The sequence below is a fragment of the Pteropus medius genome, unplaced genomic scaffold, assembly GCF_902729225.1.
Source record: "Pteropus medius unplaced genomic scaffold, Ma_sr-lr_union100, whole genome shotgun sequence".
NCBI classification, from domain to species: Eukaryota; Metazoa; Chordata; class Mammalia; order Chiroptera; family Pteropodidae; genus Pteropus; species Pteropus medius.
Window position 1 is genome coordinate 41,557,596 of NW_024349800.1, and position 20,431 is coordinate 41,578,026.

At 36.2% G+C, this 20,431-nt stretch overlaps 1 protein-coding gene and 1 pseudogene across 1 annotated transcript in view; both read right to left on the minus strand.

Moving 5' to 3' along the window:
- The window catches only part of ARHGEF33 (Rho guanine nucleotide exchange factor 33), a 58,735-nt gene that overhangs the window by 35,491 nt on the left and 2,813 nt on the right, over positions 1-20,431 (minus strand). The window contains 3 exon segments of the mRNA XM_039887365.1: positions 1,931-1,980; positions 2,848-2,959; positions 17,757-17,826. Coding sequence (XP_039743299.1) covers positions 1,931-1,980; positions 2,848-2,872 — 75 coding nt within the window. The 5' untranslated portion in view covers positions 2,873-2,959; positions 17,757-17,826.
- Positions 3,928-4,087, minus strand: LOC120622177 (uncharacterized; annotated as a pseudogene).

Sequence of the window (20,431 nt, forward strand, 5' to 3'; positions counted from 1 at the left end):
GCCAGGTAGGAGTGGGAGTCTATCACGAAAATAAATAAGGAGATGGAGAGTAGCCAAAATGACATGTTTTGCTTCAAATTTCATATTTTGCTCTCCCTTTATAGTGTAGATTGTATTCTATTATAGTTTATCTCTCCCTGCTTCCCTCCTTTTTTTCTTCCTCTTCTTCTTTCTTTACTTCTCCATCTTCGCTTGGTTAAATGTTGCTTGGAGTAAACAAACTGGGGCTTAGAAAGTGTTCTTTTAAAGCAAGGATGGGGTTATAATCACAGCATCTCAGAGGTCATATAGACCAACTTCACTTCCACTGCTTCATTTGTTCCACTGTGAACAGATGTACTTGGATTTGTGATACAATAAGAGAATGAGGCCACCCCCATTGCAGCTATATTTAGCCAACATTCAGGGAGTGACCTACATAAGATTATAATAGACTTTAAATCATACCTGAATTTAAAGAGATACTCACACTCATTTAAATGCTATACACAGGCCAGACGTTAACATAGGGGAGGGAAGGCATTTGGAGGTCTTAGACAAGTGAGGCATCAAATCATCACTGAGAAGACTCTCTCATGTTTCCAGGCTTTTATTTAACCTAGACCCTCTTCCTATAATACCCTTCCCCATATCCACTTACCAAATGATCAACTTGTCCTTAAAAGCCTGGTGCAAATCCTTCAGTCAATATTAATTCATCCTTCTCCTGTATCCCACAGAATTTTATCAATGCTTCTTTTGTAATCCTTCCAATAGCCCTCTTTGTATGAGCTATTTATTGTATGTGCTTACCAGGACACTTAAAAATCAACGAGAATGTGTTTCATTTCCCATTAGACAACACAGTAGACTTTGCTTATAGTAACTGTTCAATAAATAGGCATCAAGTTGAAATAAGGCTGTTTCCTCCACCCTCTCTCGTTGCCAGTCTGGGTTTTGGAGCAACATGATTAAAAATGTTTACATAATCCTATGCTGGCTTGCCCTAATTGGGTCCACACCAACGATCTTTTTCATGAGATTTCTGGAAACTATTATATTCACTTTACCATCACTCGAACTCAACAAATCTAAAAAACATTTCCACAAAACTGTCTGCTCTTCTGAATTCCTCTACCTCTTGGGAGACCACTCTTTTTTCCAGTTGCCAGGGCTTAACACCTTAGAGCCAATTTTGAAATTACCTTTCCTTTCAATGCCCACCAAGCCCTGTCAATTCTTTATTCTGTCTCAAGTATTCCAGATAACATCATCTTAACTCTGGAAAGGATTATGGATTTCCCTAGCCCAAGCTGCTTTTACATCACAGATTATGTCCGAATAAATTTCCATAATTTTTAAGAACATAAATTTACTTTAAATTTACAGTTGGAAGATAGAAGCTAAATAAATACTGTTTCGAGAGCCAAAGCAGCCTGACGAGACCCTCATGGCAAACATATGACAAAATGTTTTCCAGAACTTTTATCTTCCTTGTAAATTCAATTATTTCCATTGTTTAAAGGCACTTGCAGTTTTTTTTCTACCACCATATTTGAACATTTATAATGCTAACCCTTTTCAATTCTCAGTTCCCTGCTAAAATAGGAAACTAAGAAAAATAGACCTTACTCTCTCTTTCTCTCTGATGGAAATGTTATTGCACAGTGTAATGGCCATAGTGATGATGGCTATAGGCAAGAAAAGCAGAGTTAATATGGGAGTGCTATATTTTATAAACTGGGTAATTTGTCCTGCAATAGTTGGTTTCCTCAAAAGTGCAATGGAAATGGTGCCTTCTGCCTTGCCTATCTCAAATACAATGAACTTGTTAAGTGAACAAATATAATAATAGATGTGAAAGCATTTGTGAGCACTAAAAGTTTTATACATATAAGACAGTCATTACTATTACACATAGAACCGTTCAAAACAATCTACTTGTCCTTACCTGGTAAATCTGTGTGGAAGGATTATTCATTGGCATGTGTTCATTCTCTCCTGTAGGGAGAAAGAGCTTTCTCAATCATCATGATTCATTCTGTCCCTATCTTCTTCAGACACATGCAGGGAATAAGGGCACTTAAACGATTCTAAATCTGTGCCTGCAGGACAAGAAACTAGTAGTTCAACAAGAACAGAACAAAAACTGGTATAGGTGATTTTATAATCACATCTAATGACCAAACCATATATGACTGATATAACTCCTTCCTTAGAGGAACCTGCCTCAGCATGTTAAGTTCATGAATAGTAAGCCCAGGGCTTCTACACACAGAGGGCGGTCCCTCTAAAATCTAGATGGTTTGAAATCACCAGAACTCCCTATGCAAACTTGAATTTTATGCTGTGTCCCAACAGCCTGGTATCACGGCAAAAACTAGAACCTGTAGATAGAGACCAGGCTCTCAGACTGAACTTTGACACTTTGTGGTTGCAGCCTGACTTCTCAATGACTATTTCTCATCTGTAAATTAGAGCTGCTAACAGAAACCCACTTCTATATGGTCGAGTCTATATGGTAAAGTTTAAAAGAGAAAGCCCTTCTGTCTAGGCTAGCCTAGAAAGTGTTGGATGTCTATTAGCTGAATCTGTATTTTAGCTTTATTGAGCAGATTGTTTTAAGGCAGTTCTAAAGTTATTACTAAGAAAAATAAGATAACTACTCAGACCAAATTTTATTTATATATATAATTTCCTATTTCTCCAGCACCGAGTCTGTGCTCTTCACGGTCATTATATTGTCATGAGGAAATGAGAATAGTCAAGTTAACATATTATCATGCTTTGAGACAATGGCAAGACAAAACTACAACCTACATTTCTTAAATCCTGAGCCCTAAAGCAAGACATAGAAAAAAATCTAACCTTGCTTTGTTTTGGTTTTTTCCATGGTGCCTGTTGCTTCTCTCCCTCCAGCTTATTCTTCAACATTGCATCTTCATTGTCCCTGGATCAGGCCACCCCCTCTTCCCTGGACCTGTCAATTGAAATCAAGAATAAAAGATAGCAAGTAAAACTTGAGCAGTAACTTGACTCACTTTGTGTGTTAACAAAATATCGAAATGAACTCAGCTATAAGAGGCAACTTCAGGTTTATATAATTTCAGAAAAGTGAAAATACTAAGTTGAGCAAATATTTAGCTTAAAACAAAGGTAAATGTTTTATGAATAAGTATGAAAATCATTAGTTAAAATTATACTAGTTTTTAATATGGTACATTCTTTTTTGGATCAAATCAATTAATTTAGATGCATTGATTTTATTAGCAGGTTATAGTTTAGAGAAATTCTCTTAAGGAGAAAAATCTTAGGCATGTATAAAGGCCAATACATCTGTTTTTATTTCATTAAACAGTAAGTTTCTTGATGGCCTTGTCCACACTCTCAGCATCTGGTAGACTCCTTAATACCAGGAGATACTTATCAAATGTGGCCTGGCTGTAGTGACCACTGGACATGAAGCTGCAAGTTCAGCATGCAGTCCAACAAAGAAACAAAAACCATCAGTGTTGTGAACATTGGCCTTCTTTTGCCATCTAGAATTTTTACCCATAAGGTTGGAATCCCCCACTTCATGAGGCTTGATTGGATGCCTCCCACTAGAGAGGCTGGAATACCAGGTTCTCCTAGCTTCTCTTGCAGCTAAGTCATGATGGACACATGACCTATGATATGCCACTTAGGTATACCCACTCCAGATGATACCGGCAGTAGCAGAAGGATTTCCTAAGACACATATACTTGGTATACTTTTTATTTTCCAAGAAATAAAAAAACTTTCCTAAGACAGCAGTGGCAGCAAGGATAGTGGTGGTGACTTTGATCTGGTACAGATAGGTTAGGTAACTCAAACTGCTGTTTTCGGTGCTTCCCCCACCAGAACAAATATAATTTGGAGTATTGTTGCTGGCCACATAATCTCAAATTTCGTTCACCAGTCTCCCAGAAATTCTATGAGCTGCCCATATCCTTTCAACAAGTATCCTTGCTGCTGAAATCAGCCAGAGTTGTTTACTGTTGCTTGCAACTAAGAAATGTGATTGATTAGCAATAATCATGCCTTGGATAAACCTCATTGGCTATGATACTGCCACTGCGCAAAGGAATATTGCATGAGTACCTTACCTCCTGCCAATAGTGGATGTTAATACTTTTTAGTTCTACCAGTCAGAGGAGTGACAAGTGATAGTTCATAGTTACTTATGATGATTGCCAGTGTAGTGAGCATGGGTATATATACTTACTGGACATTTATATTTGCTCTTCTGTGATTTTTCCTCTGCTTTGCATATTTTTCTATTGAGTCTTCTGCCTTTTCCTTATCAATTAATAAGAGCTGTTATATAATAGAGATTAAATCTTTGTTATATGAATTTTAAATATTTTCCATCTTTTTTTCTTTCGACTTTGTGGTCACTTTTGCTGTTGTAACATTTTCAAATTTATAAAGTCAAGTTGATCTTTTTCATTGCTTCTATGTTTCTTGTGTTGGTTTAAAAGCTCTCTGCAGGCCCCAAGATTTTAATATATGTTTTCCTAAATTTTCTCCTAATGTTTTTATTTTTTTTTTAAGTGTTTAATTTCATCTGGAATTTGTTTTCCATTGAGACAAGGGAGTATTCAATTTCCTTACCTTCTAGGTGTCTAGCCACTTACACCTGCTCTAATTATTATGTAAGTCATCCTTTTCCTTCATGGGATTGCAATATCATTTTTGTCATGAACTAGGGGTAAGGGAGAACACAAGCATTCAGTTCTGAGGAGCAATATTGTGTGGTGGGTTTTGGGGGGGCGGGCCTGGGGAGAGGGGTTCTTTTTGCCTATTTGAATTTCTTAAATTTTTTGTAATGAGCATATTTAACTTTTAAAAATCATTTTTGAAAAGTAATAAAAAAAATGTCTGTATATTAAATTCCTGTATACACTGAGATCTATTATGGGCCCCCTATTCCATTCTGATTTATCCCTATTCCAAGACCAAAAATCATAAATGTTCTTCAGTGTTTTAAAACTATTGATAAGGCAAGTCTATTCTTCTTTTTTATAATTTGCTTTACTTGACATTTATTTTTCCATGTGAATAAATGAACTCCAAGATCATTTTACTCATTATAAAAAAACTGGGATTCTCATTGGAATTGCATTAGATTTATATATTAATTTGGGAGAATTGACCTTTTTCTCACATTGAACCATATCATTTAAGAGCATATAGTTTTTTCTATTTGTCTGGATCAGATATTATGGTTTTCTTCTTTAAAATCCTGTACTTTTCCTGTGAAATTTATTCTTAAGTATTTTATTGTTTTTATTGCTATTGTGAGTGGGCATTTTTTTCATTTTCATTTCTAACTGGTTTTGTATTCTTTATTTTCGTATATTTATTTTTTTATTCAGCCATCTTACTAATTCCTTTGCTAATTATGGAAGATTTTTAAAATAAGTAATTTTTTTTAGTTTTCTAGGTGATTTTTATTCTTGTTTTCAAATATTTATAGTGGTTATTTTATTGTCCTATCTTACTGTTTTTGTTAGAGCTTTCAGAATAATGTTTTCTAGTAATGATGACAGTGGATATCATTATCCATTTTCTAATTTTAATGTTTAGAATGATATTTGATATCTTTGGTAAACAATCTATATAATACTTAAGTAATTTCTTTTTTGTTCTATTTTACTAAAATTTCTTATTAGAAATTGATACTGTATTTTATTAACCCTTTTAGTAGCTATTGATAGAATTGCTTTAATTTATTTTTGTAATGAGTTATACTGATTTCCTGATGTTGAATCAACTTTATATTCCTGGCATATTTTCTTGGTTATAGGATATAGTTCTTTTGATACACTGCTGGATTCTATTTCTTAATATTTAGACAGTTTTGCATCATATTCATGAGTGATTTTGATCTATGGTGGCTTTATTGTTTTTATTTTGTTTATGGGGCATTAAGGCTATGCAAGCACCTTTAAAAATGAGAAATTTTTTATCTTTTTCTATAATCTAAACAATTTTCAATTAAATTGGAATTATCTTTTTTTTAACAGATAATAGAACATAGCATGAAAACATTTTCTCCTGATATCTTTTATAAAAGGTAGACTGATCTTTAAATCCTTTTCAATTTCTTCAAAGGTCTACTCAACTTTTCTAATTAATTTTGTCATTTATATTTTCCTAGGAAACCATGTATTTTCTTAAGTTTGTCAACAAATCTGTTAATAGAGCATAAGCATTTCTCCATATGCTTATATGAGAAATGGTGCAGAGAGAATTAACATTTATTGAACAGCTGCCATGTGTCAAGCATTTTATTTATATTGTCACATTTAATAGAATCCTTGTATTGATCCTCTTTAGTATGTATCTTACACTCATTTTATAGATGAGAATATTGAGGCTTGGGAAAGTGAGGTAATAATATGCCCCGGATCACAGATAAGAAATGGCAGAGGGATCAAAATCGGAACTCTGGTCTCTGTGATTTTAGAACTGATATGTTTATCACTCCTGACTTTCTGTAAATAGTTTCACAATCATTATATTTAATTACTAAAAAATAGTTGAGGAAACTTGTCATTGTTTTCTTTTTCTTCCTTAATTATCGAATATTAGGATAGTTTTCTGTTTTTCACTACAACAAATTAATATAAAAATGAATATAGCTTTTCCCCCTCATATTTAAGATATTTTTTTCCTTAGGCTAGGTTTCTAAAAGAGAATTACTTGTTTGAAGAGTATGATCATATTAATGAGTGATATATATTGACAGGTACATTTTAAAAGGGAGAATAACAACAGGATTACAAGGAAACATAGTATGACTTTGTGGAAAAAGCCTCACTACATTACGAAGTTCTCTACGAGATCTTACTTGGAGTCTGCTTTTCATTTTCTATGGGAAACCCTCACTCTCTGAGCCCAGTAATTCTTTCCTTTGTTCATTGTCCTTGATTCATTGCCTGCCTTTGAATAAATAACCATCAGATGCTGCCATATTCTTCTCACCAAGTTAACATGGCTTCTACTCCTCCCCAACCCTTCTTTCTTTCCATCTCTACAATAGCAGTGCTAACCTCTAAAAACACCCATCTGGGCCTTGTTAGACTGTTGGGAAAATACTGTTACATTTTTAGAAAAAGCTCAGTCTATGAACTATGCCTGATCGTTACATGGAACAATGGTTTTCAGTCTGTACTCTTTGAAGCCCTCTTGCTTTTTTGACCCTGCTTTGGGAGCAAAGAGAAGGCCACCGAGCTGGTGGGGTTCTGGGTGCCCCTCCCATCCCCTTCAACCAGATTGTCTCCGTTGTCGTTTAATTAACATACTACAGTTTTGGGGTGAGGATTTCCTTTCAAAATCAGTTTCTGCTTCTAAAATTATTGCAATAGAGAAATAAGAAACATTAACCTAAAAAGTTATGGCCAGAATTTTATAAAATTAATACAAATAATAAAGTTAATAATATTAATAGAAGCCTAAAGAATACTGAAAAATTTCCTGACCCTCCCCAAGATTGACCTAGAATATATACCCCATACACACATACACGCATAAGACCACAAAAACTTAGGATTGTCTATTATTTTCCAATTACTGCCGTGACAGAAAAGGAAAGTCTGGCACTTTGGGGAATAAAAATTAATTGAAAGCAGACTTGAGTTAATTTCCATTTTAGTGTCCTTTATTGAATGGGTCTTTAGTGCACATTATTAATTTAGTGGAATGAGAACTTTTAATGTTGGGGGGAGGGTGAGGAGGAAATATTTTCCCCTGAAACTAAAGTAATTCATCAGGACAAATCCTGCAAACGTTTTCAGAGAAGAGATTCTATATGATCTTTGTGATATAGAAAAATGCTTTTAAAAAGTTACGAAAGGTTTTTTTCTATATAACCTAAAAGCAACATATATTTTATAAAATATGACATTTCATGACCTTATTTATATATGTGTTATAGTTTTCAAAGCATTCACATATACATTACCTCACCTAATCGTTGCAGCTACGCTGTGCAGTAGGCAGGGCACATGTTACCATCTATTTTCTACAGAACAAAACTGTAGTTTGAATAATTATTCATCCAAAGTTACATAGGAAGTACTCTAAGAGAGACCATTATTTTTTCTATTTTTGTATTTCTTTAAATAAACTGCTTCATATCTCAGGATTCCAAAGCACTATTACATAAAGAACCAATTTTATTGTCATTATTTTCAGCCTTTCAAATATATCAACTCCTACATGGGCTCCAATAACCATTTGAAAAAACATTAAGTGTATTGATAAAATAAGAAAACTTCTGTCAAGTCTGATGAGACAGGGAGATTGAGAGAAAGAGAAAGAATACAAAATAGGACAAAAAAGAGGGATCTAACCATTGATTCACAGACTATGAAATATAATTTTTTAAATTCTATGTGCACCTTATTAGCAATAATTTTTAAAGACCGATGAAGTGGACAATTTTCTAGGAAAACATAAATTGCTGAACTCTGGGAAGTTGACTGGGATAATAATCTATACAAAATATTGAAAGAGGGGTGTCAAATATCTACTCACAAAATAAGAAATAACCCAGGATGTTAAAATAGGAAGTTTCTATAAATAACAGTGACTGTGTTGCTATTTAATCCATACCAGAGAATAGGGTATATGTAAAGTCCACTAAACCCATTCTATGAGGCTGATACCAAATCTACTCTAAGATAACCTCAATAAATATAGAAATATTCTAAATAAAATATCACAAATAAAAATACAACACTATGACAAGTAGAGTCTGTTCTAGAATATAAAAATAGTTTGATATTTATAATCTATTAATATAATTCATTAATCAACATAATGCAAGAAAACAAAGAGCACAGTGTGACCCTTAGGAGCAAAATGATAAGGAGATAAGACAAATTTAACAATATGTAGGTATGCAAGTGTTTAAAAGGAGGGTACCTTAATGGTAATGTTACTTTTTATACTCACTTCCAAATAAATATATTATCAAATCATCCTTGAATACATAGCAAAGGCAATAAATTAAGTGACAAAGGCAATAAATTAAAAAATGAAAAAAGGTAGGTGCTATCCGACATCTCAAACAATAAGTAGTCTTATTCTGAAAATGGTCATTAGTCCTCAGATCAGTCTCTCCTTTGACCTTTTCTCAAATGTAAGTGTTGCTAGAAACAGGGTGGCTTTGGCCAAATTATAAGGCCATCATCACATCCTTAGTTAACTGCCAGAGTGCTAGTTTCCTCACTAGACTGTGAGCCACTCGGGAGCAGAGCAGATGTTTTATTCATCTCCATATCCCCAGCTCCTAGCTCCATTCTGTGCATGTGCTCAACAAATATTTGTGGAAGTGAATTGAATTGTCATCCGATAAACGACAAGAGAACATGCTTTTGACCACACATGTTTTGCATGAGCCAAAAAGAGCTAGAGATAAATATAGAAATAGTTTAGCTTTGAGGTGATTTTTGTTAGGAAAAAAAAAAAATCCTATTTTATTCTATCAAGCAAAGTTTCTCTAGCAGAAATATGTCCCTTGTGCCCACCACTGGGCTTGAATACAAAGAGAGAACGGGATTTCCTCACAAATGGTTCCGCACCAAATCTAATGATAACTGATGTGCCACCGTTGCCAACAAACTCAAAGTGCTCAGAGCCAGTGAGAAGAGGGCAAAGCGCAGAGGATGGGCAACTCCTTAATGCAGGAGCCACAGAGGTTCTTTATGTCAACATGCGGAGTAAGAGAGATCTTCCTACCTCCACTCCGCTGCCACATTAATTCTTTTTGATTACCCGATAGTATCAGTCAGGATAGAGTAATTTGGTTGAGTTGCTATGTGTCAACATCCATCAGAAAAAAAGAGAACACCAGCATGCTATCACACACACAGGACAACACAATGGCTAGAGATAATTTTAAATTTATGAATGCCTCATCGAAGACATCAAAATGTATCAAAAGTTTCAGACCTTAGTACTTCCAGGGGCTCTTCTGACTCATTTTTTTTTGATCCACACACATATAAATGTGTCATAACCTGATTTTGTGATCCTGAATGCTTCATGGCTATGAGTTTGGTCAGGAAGATATGCTCTATCTCTTTTCTTACCCTGGTTTGACTCATCTTAATCTCAGCCTTTCAAATAGGTTCTCTCCCTGGATTTGTTGAGTGGAAGTTAAGAGCCTCTCAGAGACACTGTGCAAGAGGCACAGTATTGCCCCAATACAAGGTAAATACCTACTTCAAAAGAAAATCAAATGACCATCACTGTTTCACCAGGAGAGTCCTGATTGGAGGAGAAGAAAGACAATGACGGGCAAGAGTGGCTCCCGAGAGAATCGTGAAAGAAAAGATCCCTGAGCTCCAGAGACAGCTGCCTCCAGCCTTAGGCGTGCCCCTGATTTGCAGAGAGGGTATATTAACATAGTAAAACCTTAACTAGTCCTCAGGAAGTATTCCTACCACTAGAGCAGAGGCAGTTGCAGAGCCCACAAGATCGGAATCACAAGGCTGAGTTAGTAGCACCTTGTGAAATAGATCATCAGTCACCAAAGCCTTTTTTAAGTAAGAGGGGAAACCAGGTTACTGCTGTCTCTCCTGGGAGTATTTTTTCATAGTTCAGATAAAATGACATTTATTTAAGTGGTAATTTGGATCTGCCTTTGGCACTTTCAGAAACGCTGGAAAGGAGAATAAAGTCCAGTCTTCAGAATGATCGTAATTTCTCACTACCTCCTGCTGAACAGAGACTCCAGGAGGAATGAGACAAAGCCTGCAAATCTCTAACCTCAGTTCGAAGAATAGCCTACTGCTCACGCTAGGGTCGGCAGTGTCTTCTTGCCAGTAAAACTATAGCATCTCCCTATAGGACTAGTCTCCCTACAGGCCATGTGCATTTGTACCTGAGGATCCCAGTCCCTGCCACCCAGCCTTAAAACCCTCTGCCCTCTGCAAGGTCCTGCTCAACCTTTAAGGGGCAGTTCACGTCTCATACTCTTCATAAGCCTGCCTTGGCCATTCTCCTCAACTGTCACATATCCTCACTAAGGGCACTTATAATTTATAACCAGTTATTATTAGAGTCTAACAGTACAGTAAGCTAGATATAAGAAATAGTCAACATTTTTATATAGTCAACATCGATCAATGAAAAATATAAATTCATCATTAGTTTATTATTTCTTCTATAATTTCAGCCTATTTCATACATGCCCTCCTTAGATCTGAGGCATACTGAACCCAAACAATGAGTAATTTCTTAGCACATCTGGTAAGTCTGGCACAAGGAGAAAAGGCCTAGAAACAGTCTATAAAGAGACTAGAACATATTGGGGCTGCTTTTGCTAAGAAGCTATATTCTGATTCCTATATCTTTTGTTGCACTATTTCAATTTCCTTTTTGTAACAAGTTGGGACAAGAATAAATAAATAAAATATAGAAAAGAAGTACTCCATCCTCCTGCCTCCAAACTAAATTACATATTTCTCCCATCCCAGATAATTAGATAGTAGTCCTGTTCTACAGAACCTTTAAAAGTGTGTATGGAATGACACTGAACAACCTCACTGGAAATCTATTCCAGGCTGCTGAAGCACACTACTAGGAAATCATTCTCTGTAGATTATGCCCATTTCATCTTGTTTTGATGTCACTAGAAAACAGTTCCTTTACCTGAAGGCAAGTTGCTCTAACAGGGCACACACATGCTGCCCCACATCATTTCCTGTCTTTGGTGCTGTGTATTTAGAGCTTTTCATAGGCCATCAATTTTGCTTTCTGATAATGCCAGTGAACATTTTCATCAGGCTTCCCACTATAGGACTATGTAAAAATGTTTTCCAGAGAATTAGGAGGATAGTGCACCTGCTGACTGGCAGGTGGGGGAATGGGAACAATACCGGACTGAGAAATCTGCCCCTGACTTCTCACTCACTGTGGGGCTGTGGGAAAGCCAGGCACCCTCTCTGGGCTTCTGTTTTCTCATCTTTAGTATGAGGAGGCTCTCAACATCTTTGCAGCCCTAAAATGCTGAGGCTAAAATCGAACAGGGTATCTCCAAGTATTACTCAGTGACATGGTGATTGAGCAACCAATGACCTCCCTTCCCAAGTAGTCCAGTCCCCTGCCCTTTTGTTCAATCTAAAAAACAAAAAACAAAACAAATAAAAAGAAGACACTATACCCCAAACTGAAATTGTGCAAAGCAGTTCACAATTCCCTAATCCCTTGTTCTTCCACTGTACAGTTTTAGCTGCTTTTTAGTGTTCAAGTCTTTATTTTGAGGGAAGGAAACAAAACTGGTTGTTCCGATTTTTTTTCTACTAAATGCGTATCCCTACTAACACTTATATTTCTTTCTAATACATATTTTCACTTGGCTGTTCCATGGTCCCCTCAAACTCGACCTGTTTAAATCACATCAGGGATCTTTAGCCTACCCAGGCAACCCCTTCAGATTTCCCTAGGTCTGTCACTAGCACCATTGTTGACACAGGCTCAAGACGAATGATCGTCCTCTCATCCTACAATCCACCAGTAGTGAAAGCCTTCTGAGTCTTGGTTTATAAAATTTCTTAAATGTCCTCCTTCCCTTTTCATTGTCATCTCTTTGGTTCAACCCTGACTGCTTTGTGCCTAAAAAGTTGTAAAAGCATCCTAACCAACCTAATCCTCTATACTGCTACTAGATGATTTTCCTTTAAATATCACTTTGACCATCTCTTGCTCCTGCTCAAAAACTTGAATAGCTCTCTTCTTAATAAAATATAATAAAAGCCTCAAAGTCCTCCACAGTGTCCCTGGCCTTCCTCTGCAATCTTATTTCCTGTAAGTAGGAGATACTCCAGCCTCCTGAGTCTTAGTCGCCACTTGCATTCCCTACCTTGTCTCTCCCTTTCCCTGTTGCCTGGTCTTCCCTTCTCACTCTAGTCTAATTGTCAAATCCCTACTCATTCTCCAAAGTCTAATTCAAGCCCTTTCCTCTCTGGAACTGTCCCCCTTTAGCTCAATAGGATATTATCCTTCCTTTCTTGGAATATCTGTGAAAGTGTTCTTTCACCTAAAAAGCTGGTAATCAATAGTCATGGATGTAGAAACTAAGAGAGGAGGAATTTGGCCACAGGAAATCCAGGCTAGGAACGTGAAACAAGGTTTAATGCTCTATCTCAGCCCTATAGGGCACTTTCAGAGTCTCAGGGTTACAGAATAGGATGCCCTGCAGTAGTTTAGTCCTTGTTATGTATATTAGATTCTTATGTTTTGAATTTAGGGGGAGAGTCAATCCTTTTCTTCCTTCACCCACTTTGGAATACACCTTAGAAACCTCACTCGTTGCCCGCTTCTTTCCTTTTAACATCTGGAGGACCCGCCGTCAGTCTGTAGCGTCTGCCACTCATCTGCTTGGGAATCCATGCTCCTGGCCTGCTCTTGGTCTCCCAAACAAACTAGGTGTCAGGCAGTGAATGAGCTAGTAGATGCAAGATGAATCTAGAAAAAGAAAACAAAAACAAAACCCACCCCTTGGAAAGCAGTATTTCCAGCCTGAGCCTTTAACTCCTCCTCACACATTCTTTAACTTGGTTTCTTCCTCTAGCCTGTCGTTTATGAAGCTGAAGAAAGAAATACTGTAAATCTGGATGCAAAGTTCAAATGTAAAACAAATCCCTACTTCTTTAAATTCTGTAAATTCAGTTGTAACTTTTTAAATTTACTACTAATAGCCATAATGCCCACTGGCAAAAATTAAATTAAGTAGATTCAGTACATTCGAAAAATCATTAAAATGTCAGAATGTCCAGAATCTTAGAAGTGAGAAAAGCTCCTTTGCAAAAATCTTGGGACACAAATGATGTAAAGGAGAAAAGCTAGGTTGAAATTCAAGCTTGTAGGCACTTCCACCAGGCCCATTTTGTTCCTATCTCTTGACAACTTCAAGGTCTCAAATTCACAATATTGAACAATCATATATTAAAGATAAAAAAGTTGTAAGCCTTCTGGTCTCCACTTAAATATCACCTTATTAAAAAGGCCTTCCCTGACCATACATATAAGAGCAGGACCCAGCCTCCACTGCCTGCCTTTTTAAAAATTATTTTATTTTTCTCCACAGCATTTATCAACAAAGGGCAATGCAATATGCTTATTGCCCATCTCCATTGCCCATCCTGGACTACCACCTGCACTTCCCGAGGGCTTGGACACTTTTATTCAGCCTGTGCTCCCCTAGGTCTAAATCAAGGTAGCACAGAACAGGTTCCAAATAAATAAGTGTTGAATAAATTAATGAACCAATATTATAGTTTTTTATCATAGTTTGGAAAGACCAAACCAAATTAAACCACATCCATCAGAAATACTTCCAGTATAAACTAAAGAGTGAACATTTAGTGGTAAAGAAAATCAGAATTGAAAGGTTACATAGAGATCAGCCAGCCAAATCTTGTTACTTTACGAATAAGGAAAATTAGGTCAAGAGGTTAAGTGACTAAGTTATGAGCTCCTGTTTTGATGGAAATAATAAAATGGCTCACTACAGAGTCCCAATTTCTTGTGCAAGTATAGTAGAGACCCCCATTCTCCAAGGGGTCTAGATTCAAAGGTCTTCAAGCATAGGGACCATTTCTTCAGTTTCTGTGGCCTGAAGTGCCTTACTCAAAGGTGAGCACCGTGTGGGAACAAGTTACCACTGCAGGAGCCAGAGTCAAGAACTCACATCCACAGCAGAGGCCTCAGCCCAGCTGTGAGGCCTGAAAATGGGGTTAGAGCTGGTGTAAGGAGGTGCACATGCACCAATCTATCAGTGATACTAAAAGAGCCCTGTAAAAGTGAGAGAGAGATGATTATATTTATCAGGACTATATTATCAAAACATTTATTTGAATGAGCACCAAATTTTTAGCCTGCCTCAAGTCTCTTGATCCAGCTCTGCTTGTGGGACCTTAATTTTATATCTCAGGAGCCCCTTCTCACTAGCTGCAGCTCACCAGCTCTGCAAATTGCTACCTCACCATATTCTCTGGGGCCACTCTTCTGAACCTCGGAGAGGCTGCCTAGGTGGGACTCCCAATGTGTCTCTATAGCCAGTTAGACATTAGTTGATGTGATTTTGCTACTCGTAACAGCTAAAGACTGGGCTACTTGAACTTATTTGATGTTTCTGTATTTTATAGTATTTCAATTAAAACTTTATAGTAGTTAATATGTATGATATAGATGTGTACATGATCACAGTTCGTGCACTTCATCAAACACTCCTCTACATTTGTTCCTCCCCTCCTGTATGCCTCAAATATCTTTATCTAATGAAATAGTTTTCATTCTTCAAGGCTCAAGTCAACCACTTTCTCTATGAAGCCTGCCCTGATCTTCCAAGTCATCATTAGTTAATCCCTTCTCTACTACATTCTTGTACCACCTGCTAGAAATTACAGGCATGAAAACTCTGAGAATCTTTTGCAGTGCGCACTCTACACAAGTTGAATTTAATTAAATTCCAAAAGATGTTTATGATTAATGATTTCTTTCCCTAACGAAAACAATAGAGAGAGATTGGTAAAAGGGTACAGACTTTCAGTAATAAGACAAATAAGGTCTGAGGAGCTAGTAGATAACATGGTGGCCATAGTTGATAAGACTGTATTATATAATCAAAATTTGTTAAGAGAGTAGAACTCAAATGTTCTCACCAAAAAAATAAATAAATAAGTGAGGTGATCAATGTGTTAATTAACTCAATGTTAGGGGAGCAGAATCCTTTCACAGTATATATCAAATCATCACATTACATACTTTAAATATCTTACAATTTTATATGTCAGTTATACCTCAATAAAGCTGGGAAAAAAAGAAAACAGCACAAAACTTTATTCATATTAACAGCAAAGAGACACATCTTTTAAATTAATGAGCTAGAAAAAGGCAAGCAGAAAAAATCAGTGCTATTTCAGCTAAATTGTAAATTTCGTTTTAACAGAAGTTCATTATCTAAACATGTAAATTGAAAAATATTTTGGAGCACTACCCTTTGGCAAAGACCAAATTCTTCTTTACATTAAAAAAAAATGTTATAATACAGCATACATACAAAATTGCATATACAATATATGTACAAGTTTAGTCTTCAAAGCCTTTATAGCATCTAATAAGTAAAATTTTATATGAAAAATATTATCAAGTAAAATATCCTTCAGACTTTGTAGTTTTGCCTCAATTATGAAGCTACTGCCAAGAAGTAGATGAGACTAATATTGGTGTATTAGGTGTATTAAATTAAGTACGGCCAAATAGAAATGAACCAGCTATTTGTAAGCCTTGCTTTAAACTACATTACTTTAAAACCTAAATTGCAAAAAAATACTTATAAAAGCAACACAAGCTCAGTGTAGAAACATTGAGATCCTGACCCATTTTACCCTTTCTCTTTCCTACTCTTTGCAGGTGGAAGAGTCACTGGGAAGTCAAAGGGCCCATGAGTAGTTACTGGAGGACAGCAGAGGACGTGGGACTGTGACACCAGGAGTGAATGATGTGAGACACTGTGAGTGACTGACACTAGCTTGATTGTTCATGGGGCACTGCTTGAGGCAGCAGATGTACTGCCAGAATTTTGAGTTTTTTCTCACAAAGACAGTTTCAGAGCTTTATTTTCTCAATCTCTTTTGGAAAAGCAATGACCTTCCAATGAATTACATCTGATTTTTAGCAACATATCTTTTTAATAGCATATTATTTTGTCAATGATTTCCCCAACAAATCTGAATTAAATAGCCTTGTCTCCTTTTTATATAGTATTCTATTATCCAAATTATTATTTCCATGATCACTTATTTAGTTGCCCATTAATTATTGACTTCTCACCTACTTATGAAAATCTTGATCAAAATCTTTCAGTGACTCCTAAAGTCCAAACATCCTAACACAAAAGACCTCTATTTCATGATCTGGCCTCAGTCAAGCTCTGTAAACTCATCTTCGGTCACTCTCATACACAAACTGGGCTCCTCTCACAAAGACAGTCTTGTGGTTCCCTGTTCTTTCTAGCCTCTGGGCTTTGTAAATGACGTTCCTCAGTGGGCTGTCTTCTCCCAACCTGGGCTAGCTGTCAAACTCCTTATGCCCTTCAAGATTCCTTGCAAGTATCACTCTTCCCTGTCTTTCTCAACATGTCATGATAGAGTTAGGTCCTTGCTTTTCTGTGCTGCCATAGTATTTTGTCCACACTTTTATTATAGTATTTATGTTAAATTATTAATTTAAAAATCTTCTACAAGAGCAGGGGTCCATTTACTCTCAAGGTGTCCATAGGAAAAATTTTATGTAGGTTTATGTTCTTCTGGGGAGAAGGTTCAGAGCTTACATCAGATTCCCAAAGGAGTCCATATATACTCACATAAAGTAAGGACTCAGTAAATATTAGTTGAATATAAATATTGTTGCTCTTAAGGTTTTTTTTTTTGCAATCTCCAAAGACATCTAAAATAGAACTCAATTAAAACATAGTTAATCATTGTTTCAATACTGTAAGTATGCATTCATATATGCACTAAAACTCTGATATAACATGGCTAGTCTATAAAGTAGCTGTTAGTCCTGACTGCTAATTAATAACAGAATCCTATAACAGAAAGGCTATGAAATTCTTCAAAGTAATTTATAATACTTGCACTTCAAGAGTAAACTACAAGTACTGGTTTAAACTAAGTGGAAGTGCAGTGGTTTAAACTAAACCCTCAGTTTATGTGTTCTTTGCAATTTCACTCACCTCATGGCCTGTCTCCACCAGTAGACATCACACCATGTTTTATGAAGTCTTCCTGATTTCTCTAGAGTTTCTGTAAAAAAAAAAAAAAAAATTTCTTTGATAATGACAGGTACCTTGTAATTTATACTATCCTTTTTTTCCTATAATTTTATATACCAAAAGTTTTATTATATATACAATCATTGTTAAAAATTTCTAATTAAAAATATACAAAGTAAAAAGTAAAAGTTCTTGTTTCTCTAAGTCGTTTAACTTTTAAGTCACTTGGTATTTGTATCTTTGGGACAACTAATAAAAAGAAATTTCTGTATATTTAAAAATATAGCTGGTGTACTCTGATGTGGCTTATGAGGCTTTGCTGAATCAGAAGAGGTCAAAGTAGTTTATTTTACCCTAAAATAATAAAAGCCACAAATCTAGAGATTTTCCTAAGTATCCCACATTAAATGAAACCACCTACTTCAGTGACAAGTGAAATGGAATTGTAATAAGTTATTCTGTAGGGGCTAATTGAGGTGATCTACAGTCAAAATTAAGGTACAAATCCATTTGGAGAATACTCTATGATTTATCTGGTTTTTGTGAATAGTACAGCAAGTTCCAAGCCAGCTATATATGTTTTACTTATTTTTCATTACCTGAAGCCTCTTGGGCAGTTTGGCCATGTCATTGAATCATTTTTCAAAATTTATATTTATTCGAATATATTTAGCTATTGATATATATTAGAACTCATGAGTTCACTCTGATATCTCCTCAGATTTCAACCCAACACTTCCAATTCCAATACAATGTTCTAGCTTTTCCTCTTTCCATAATCTTGGCTTTGGTTTCTTGATCTATATGATTGGCATAGTAATAATTATGGTAACCTTACAGTGCAAATGTGAGGATTAAGGGAGATGATGGCTAGGGGCCACGGGTTAGGATGTGGGCAGTAGGGGCAACCAGAGGCTTACCCGGTCACCTTTGTCATTTTGTCAAGACCCCTGTCCTTTATCCTAAGCAAATCTACGTTTATTCCTAGCTTGGCTTGCTCTTTTTTTCCTCTTAACTTTACAGATAATTTTTCTTAAAAGATTTCTTTTTGTGCATAATGCTGTTCTTTGTCCTGAAGGAAATGTAAGGCTTGATACTGACTCTGCCCGTCACTGCTACCCAGTATCCAGTCTCCCTTTTTTCTTTAGTAACCCAGTTAAAAAACTACATTCTCTCTTCTCTTTCACAGCTAGGTTCTCCCCATGAAGTATAAGTAGAAAGAGTATGAATAATCTCTGAGAAGTCTCCTTAAAAGAGAGAACACATCTTTTTCTTCCCACTTCTTCTTTCTACTGGCCAAACACCAGTGATACAGGTGGAATCCTAGCAACCTCCTTGGGCTATGATGTAATATACTAAAGATGGTAGAAGAGCAAGATAGTAGGAACCTGGGCCCCTCACACAACGACCTGCTCTAACAGCTCTGGATTGTCTTCCTTTGTTTTTTTTTTTGTTGTTGTTGCTGTTGTTGTTTGTTTGTTTGTTTGTTTTTTAATATAAGAGAGAGATGATCTTCTAGCTTGTTTAAGCCACTATTATTTTGCTTTTTTCATCATATACAATGAACCCAATCTTACTGATATGCTGGCCCTCAGGAAGTTGTCTAGAACCAAGAATCAGTTTCAATTCTTGAACATTTTCTGTCATTTCGTTTGAGCCTATGTGTGCTTTCTACTTATTAGCAACACATTATTCACTCTTCAGAAGCCTCTAATGTGACACTCCTCCAGTCCTTATTTTTACCCTTTCTCTTTTGCATCACTCATTTTGGATCTTATACATTCATTTGAGCTCTTCAGATAGGAATCTGAGCTCCCAGATAGTGGAAAATGGGTCTACTCTATTGCGGAAGAAAAAAGGAAGTCTGCCTAAAATTAAGCTTTTAGCTTCCTTTGTGGATTATAGGAAATACAGTTCTTTTCAATTCATGTATTAAGCACATACCATGTAAAAGGCATTGTGTCAAGTACTGGGAAAAATACAAAGATGACACTGTTCTTCCTGAAAGGAGCCTACAATCTAGTAGGAAAAATGAAACACTCAGATAACTATAGCATATGATAAATTGTGACAGATGCAGTAAGAAATTGTAAAATACCTAAAGCTTTCAGAGGAGAAAAGATGAGTTCCAGTTGTAAGAATCTGAAAAAGTTTCACGAGGAAGATAAGATTTGAGCTGGGTTTTGAACAATATGTAAAAATGGTTAAAAAAAAAAAAAAAGGATCAGCAAGGAAGCAGAGGTAGAAAGCTACAAGGCGTAGGTGGATTTCGGGATCCTAGGGAGCATTAAGGGTAGAGTAGAGATAAGGCTAGACAAATAGATTGGGGACAGGCCGTGAATATCTTCTGGGGATCTTGCTCTGCGGTGGAGAGACTAAGGAGTCACTGCAAGTTTTTAAGCAAGGGAGTAACCAGATCACATCTTCCGTAAGAAGATGCCTCTTGTGGCAGTGCAGAGGAAAGAACTGCCACAAAGAGGCCAGTGAGTAGACACCTTTAATAGTCCAAGAAAAGGTAATGATGACCTAAATTAGGGAAATGACTATTAGGAAGGAAGGGAAGGCACAGATAGAAGCAACATTTCAAAGGTAATACATGAGTTACATGTGTGCCCCGGAAAAAGAGTGAAGAATAT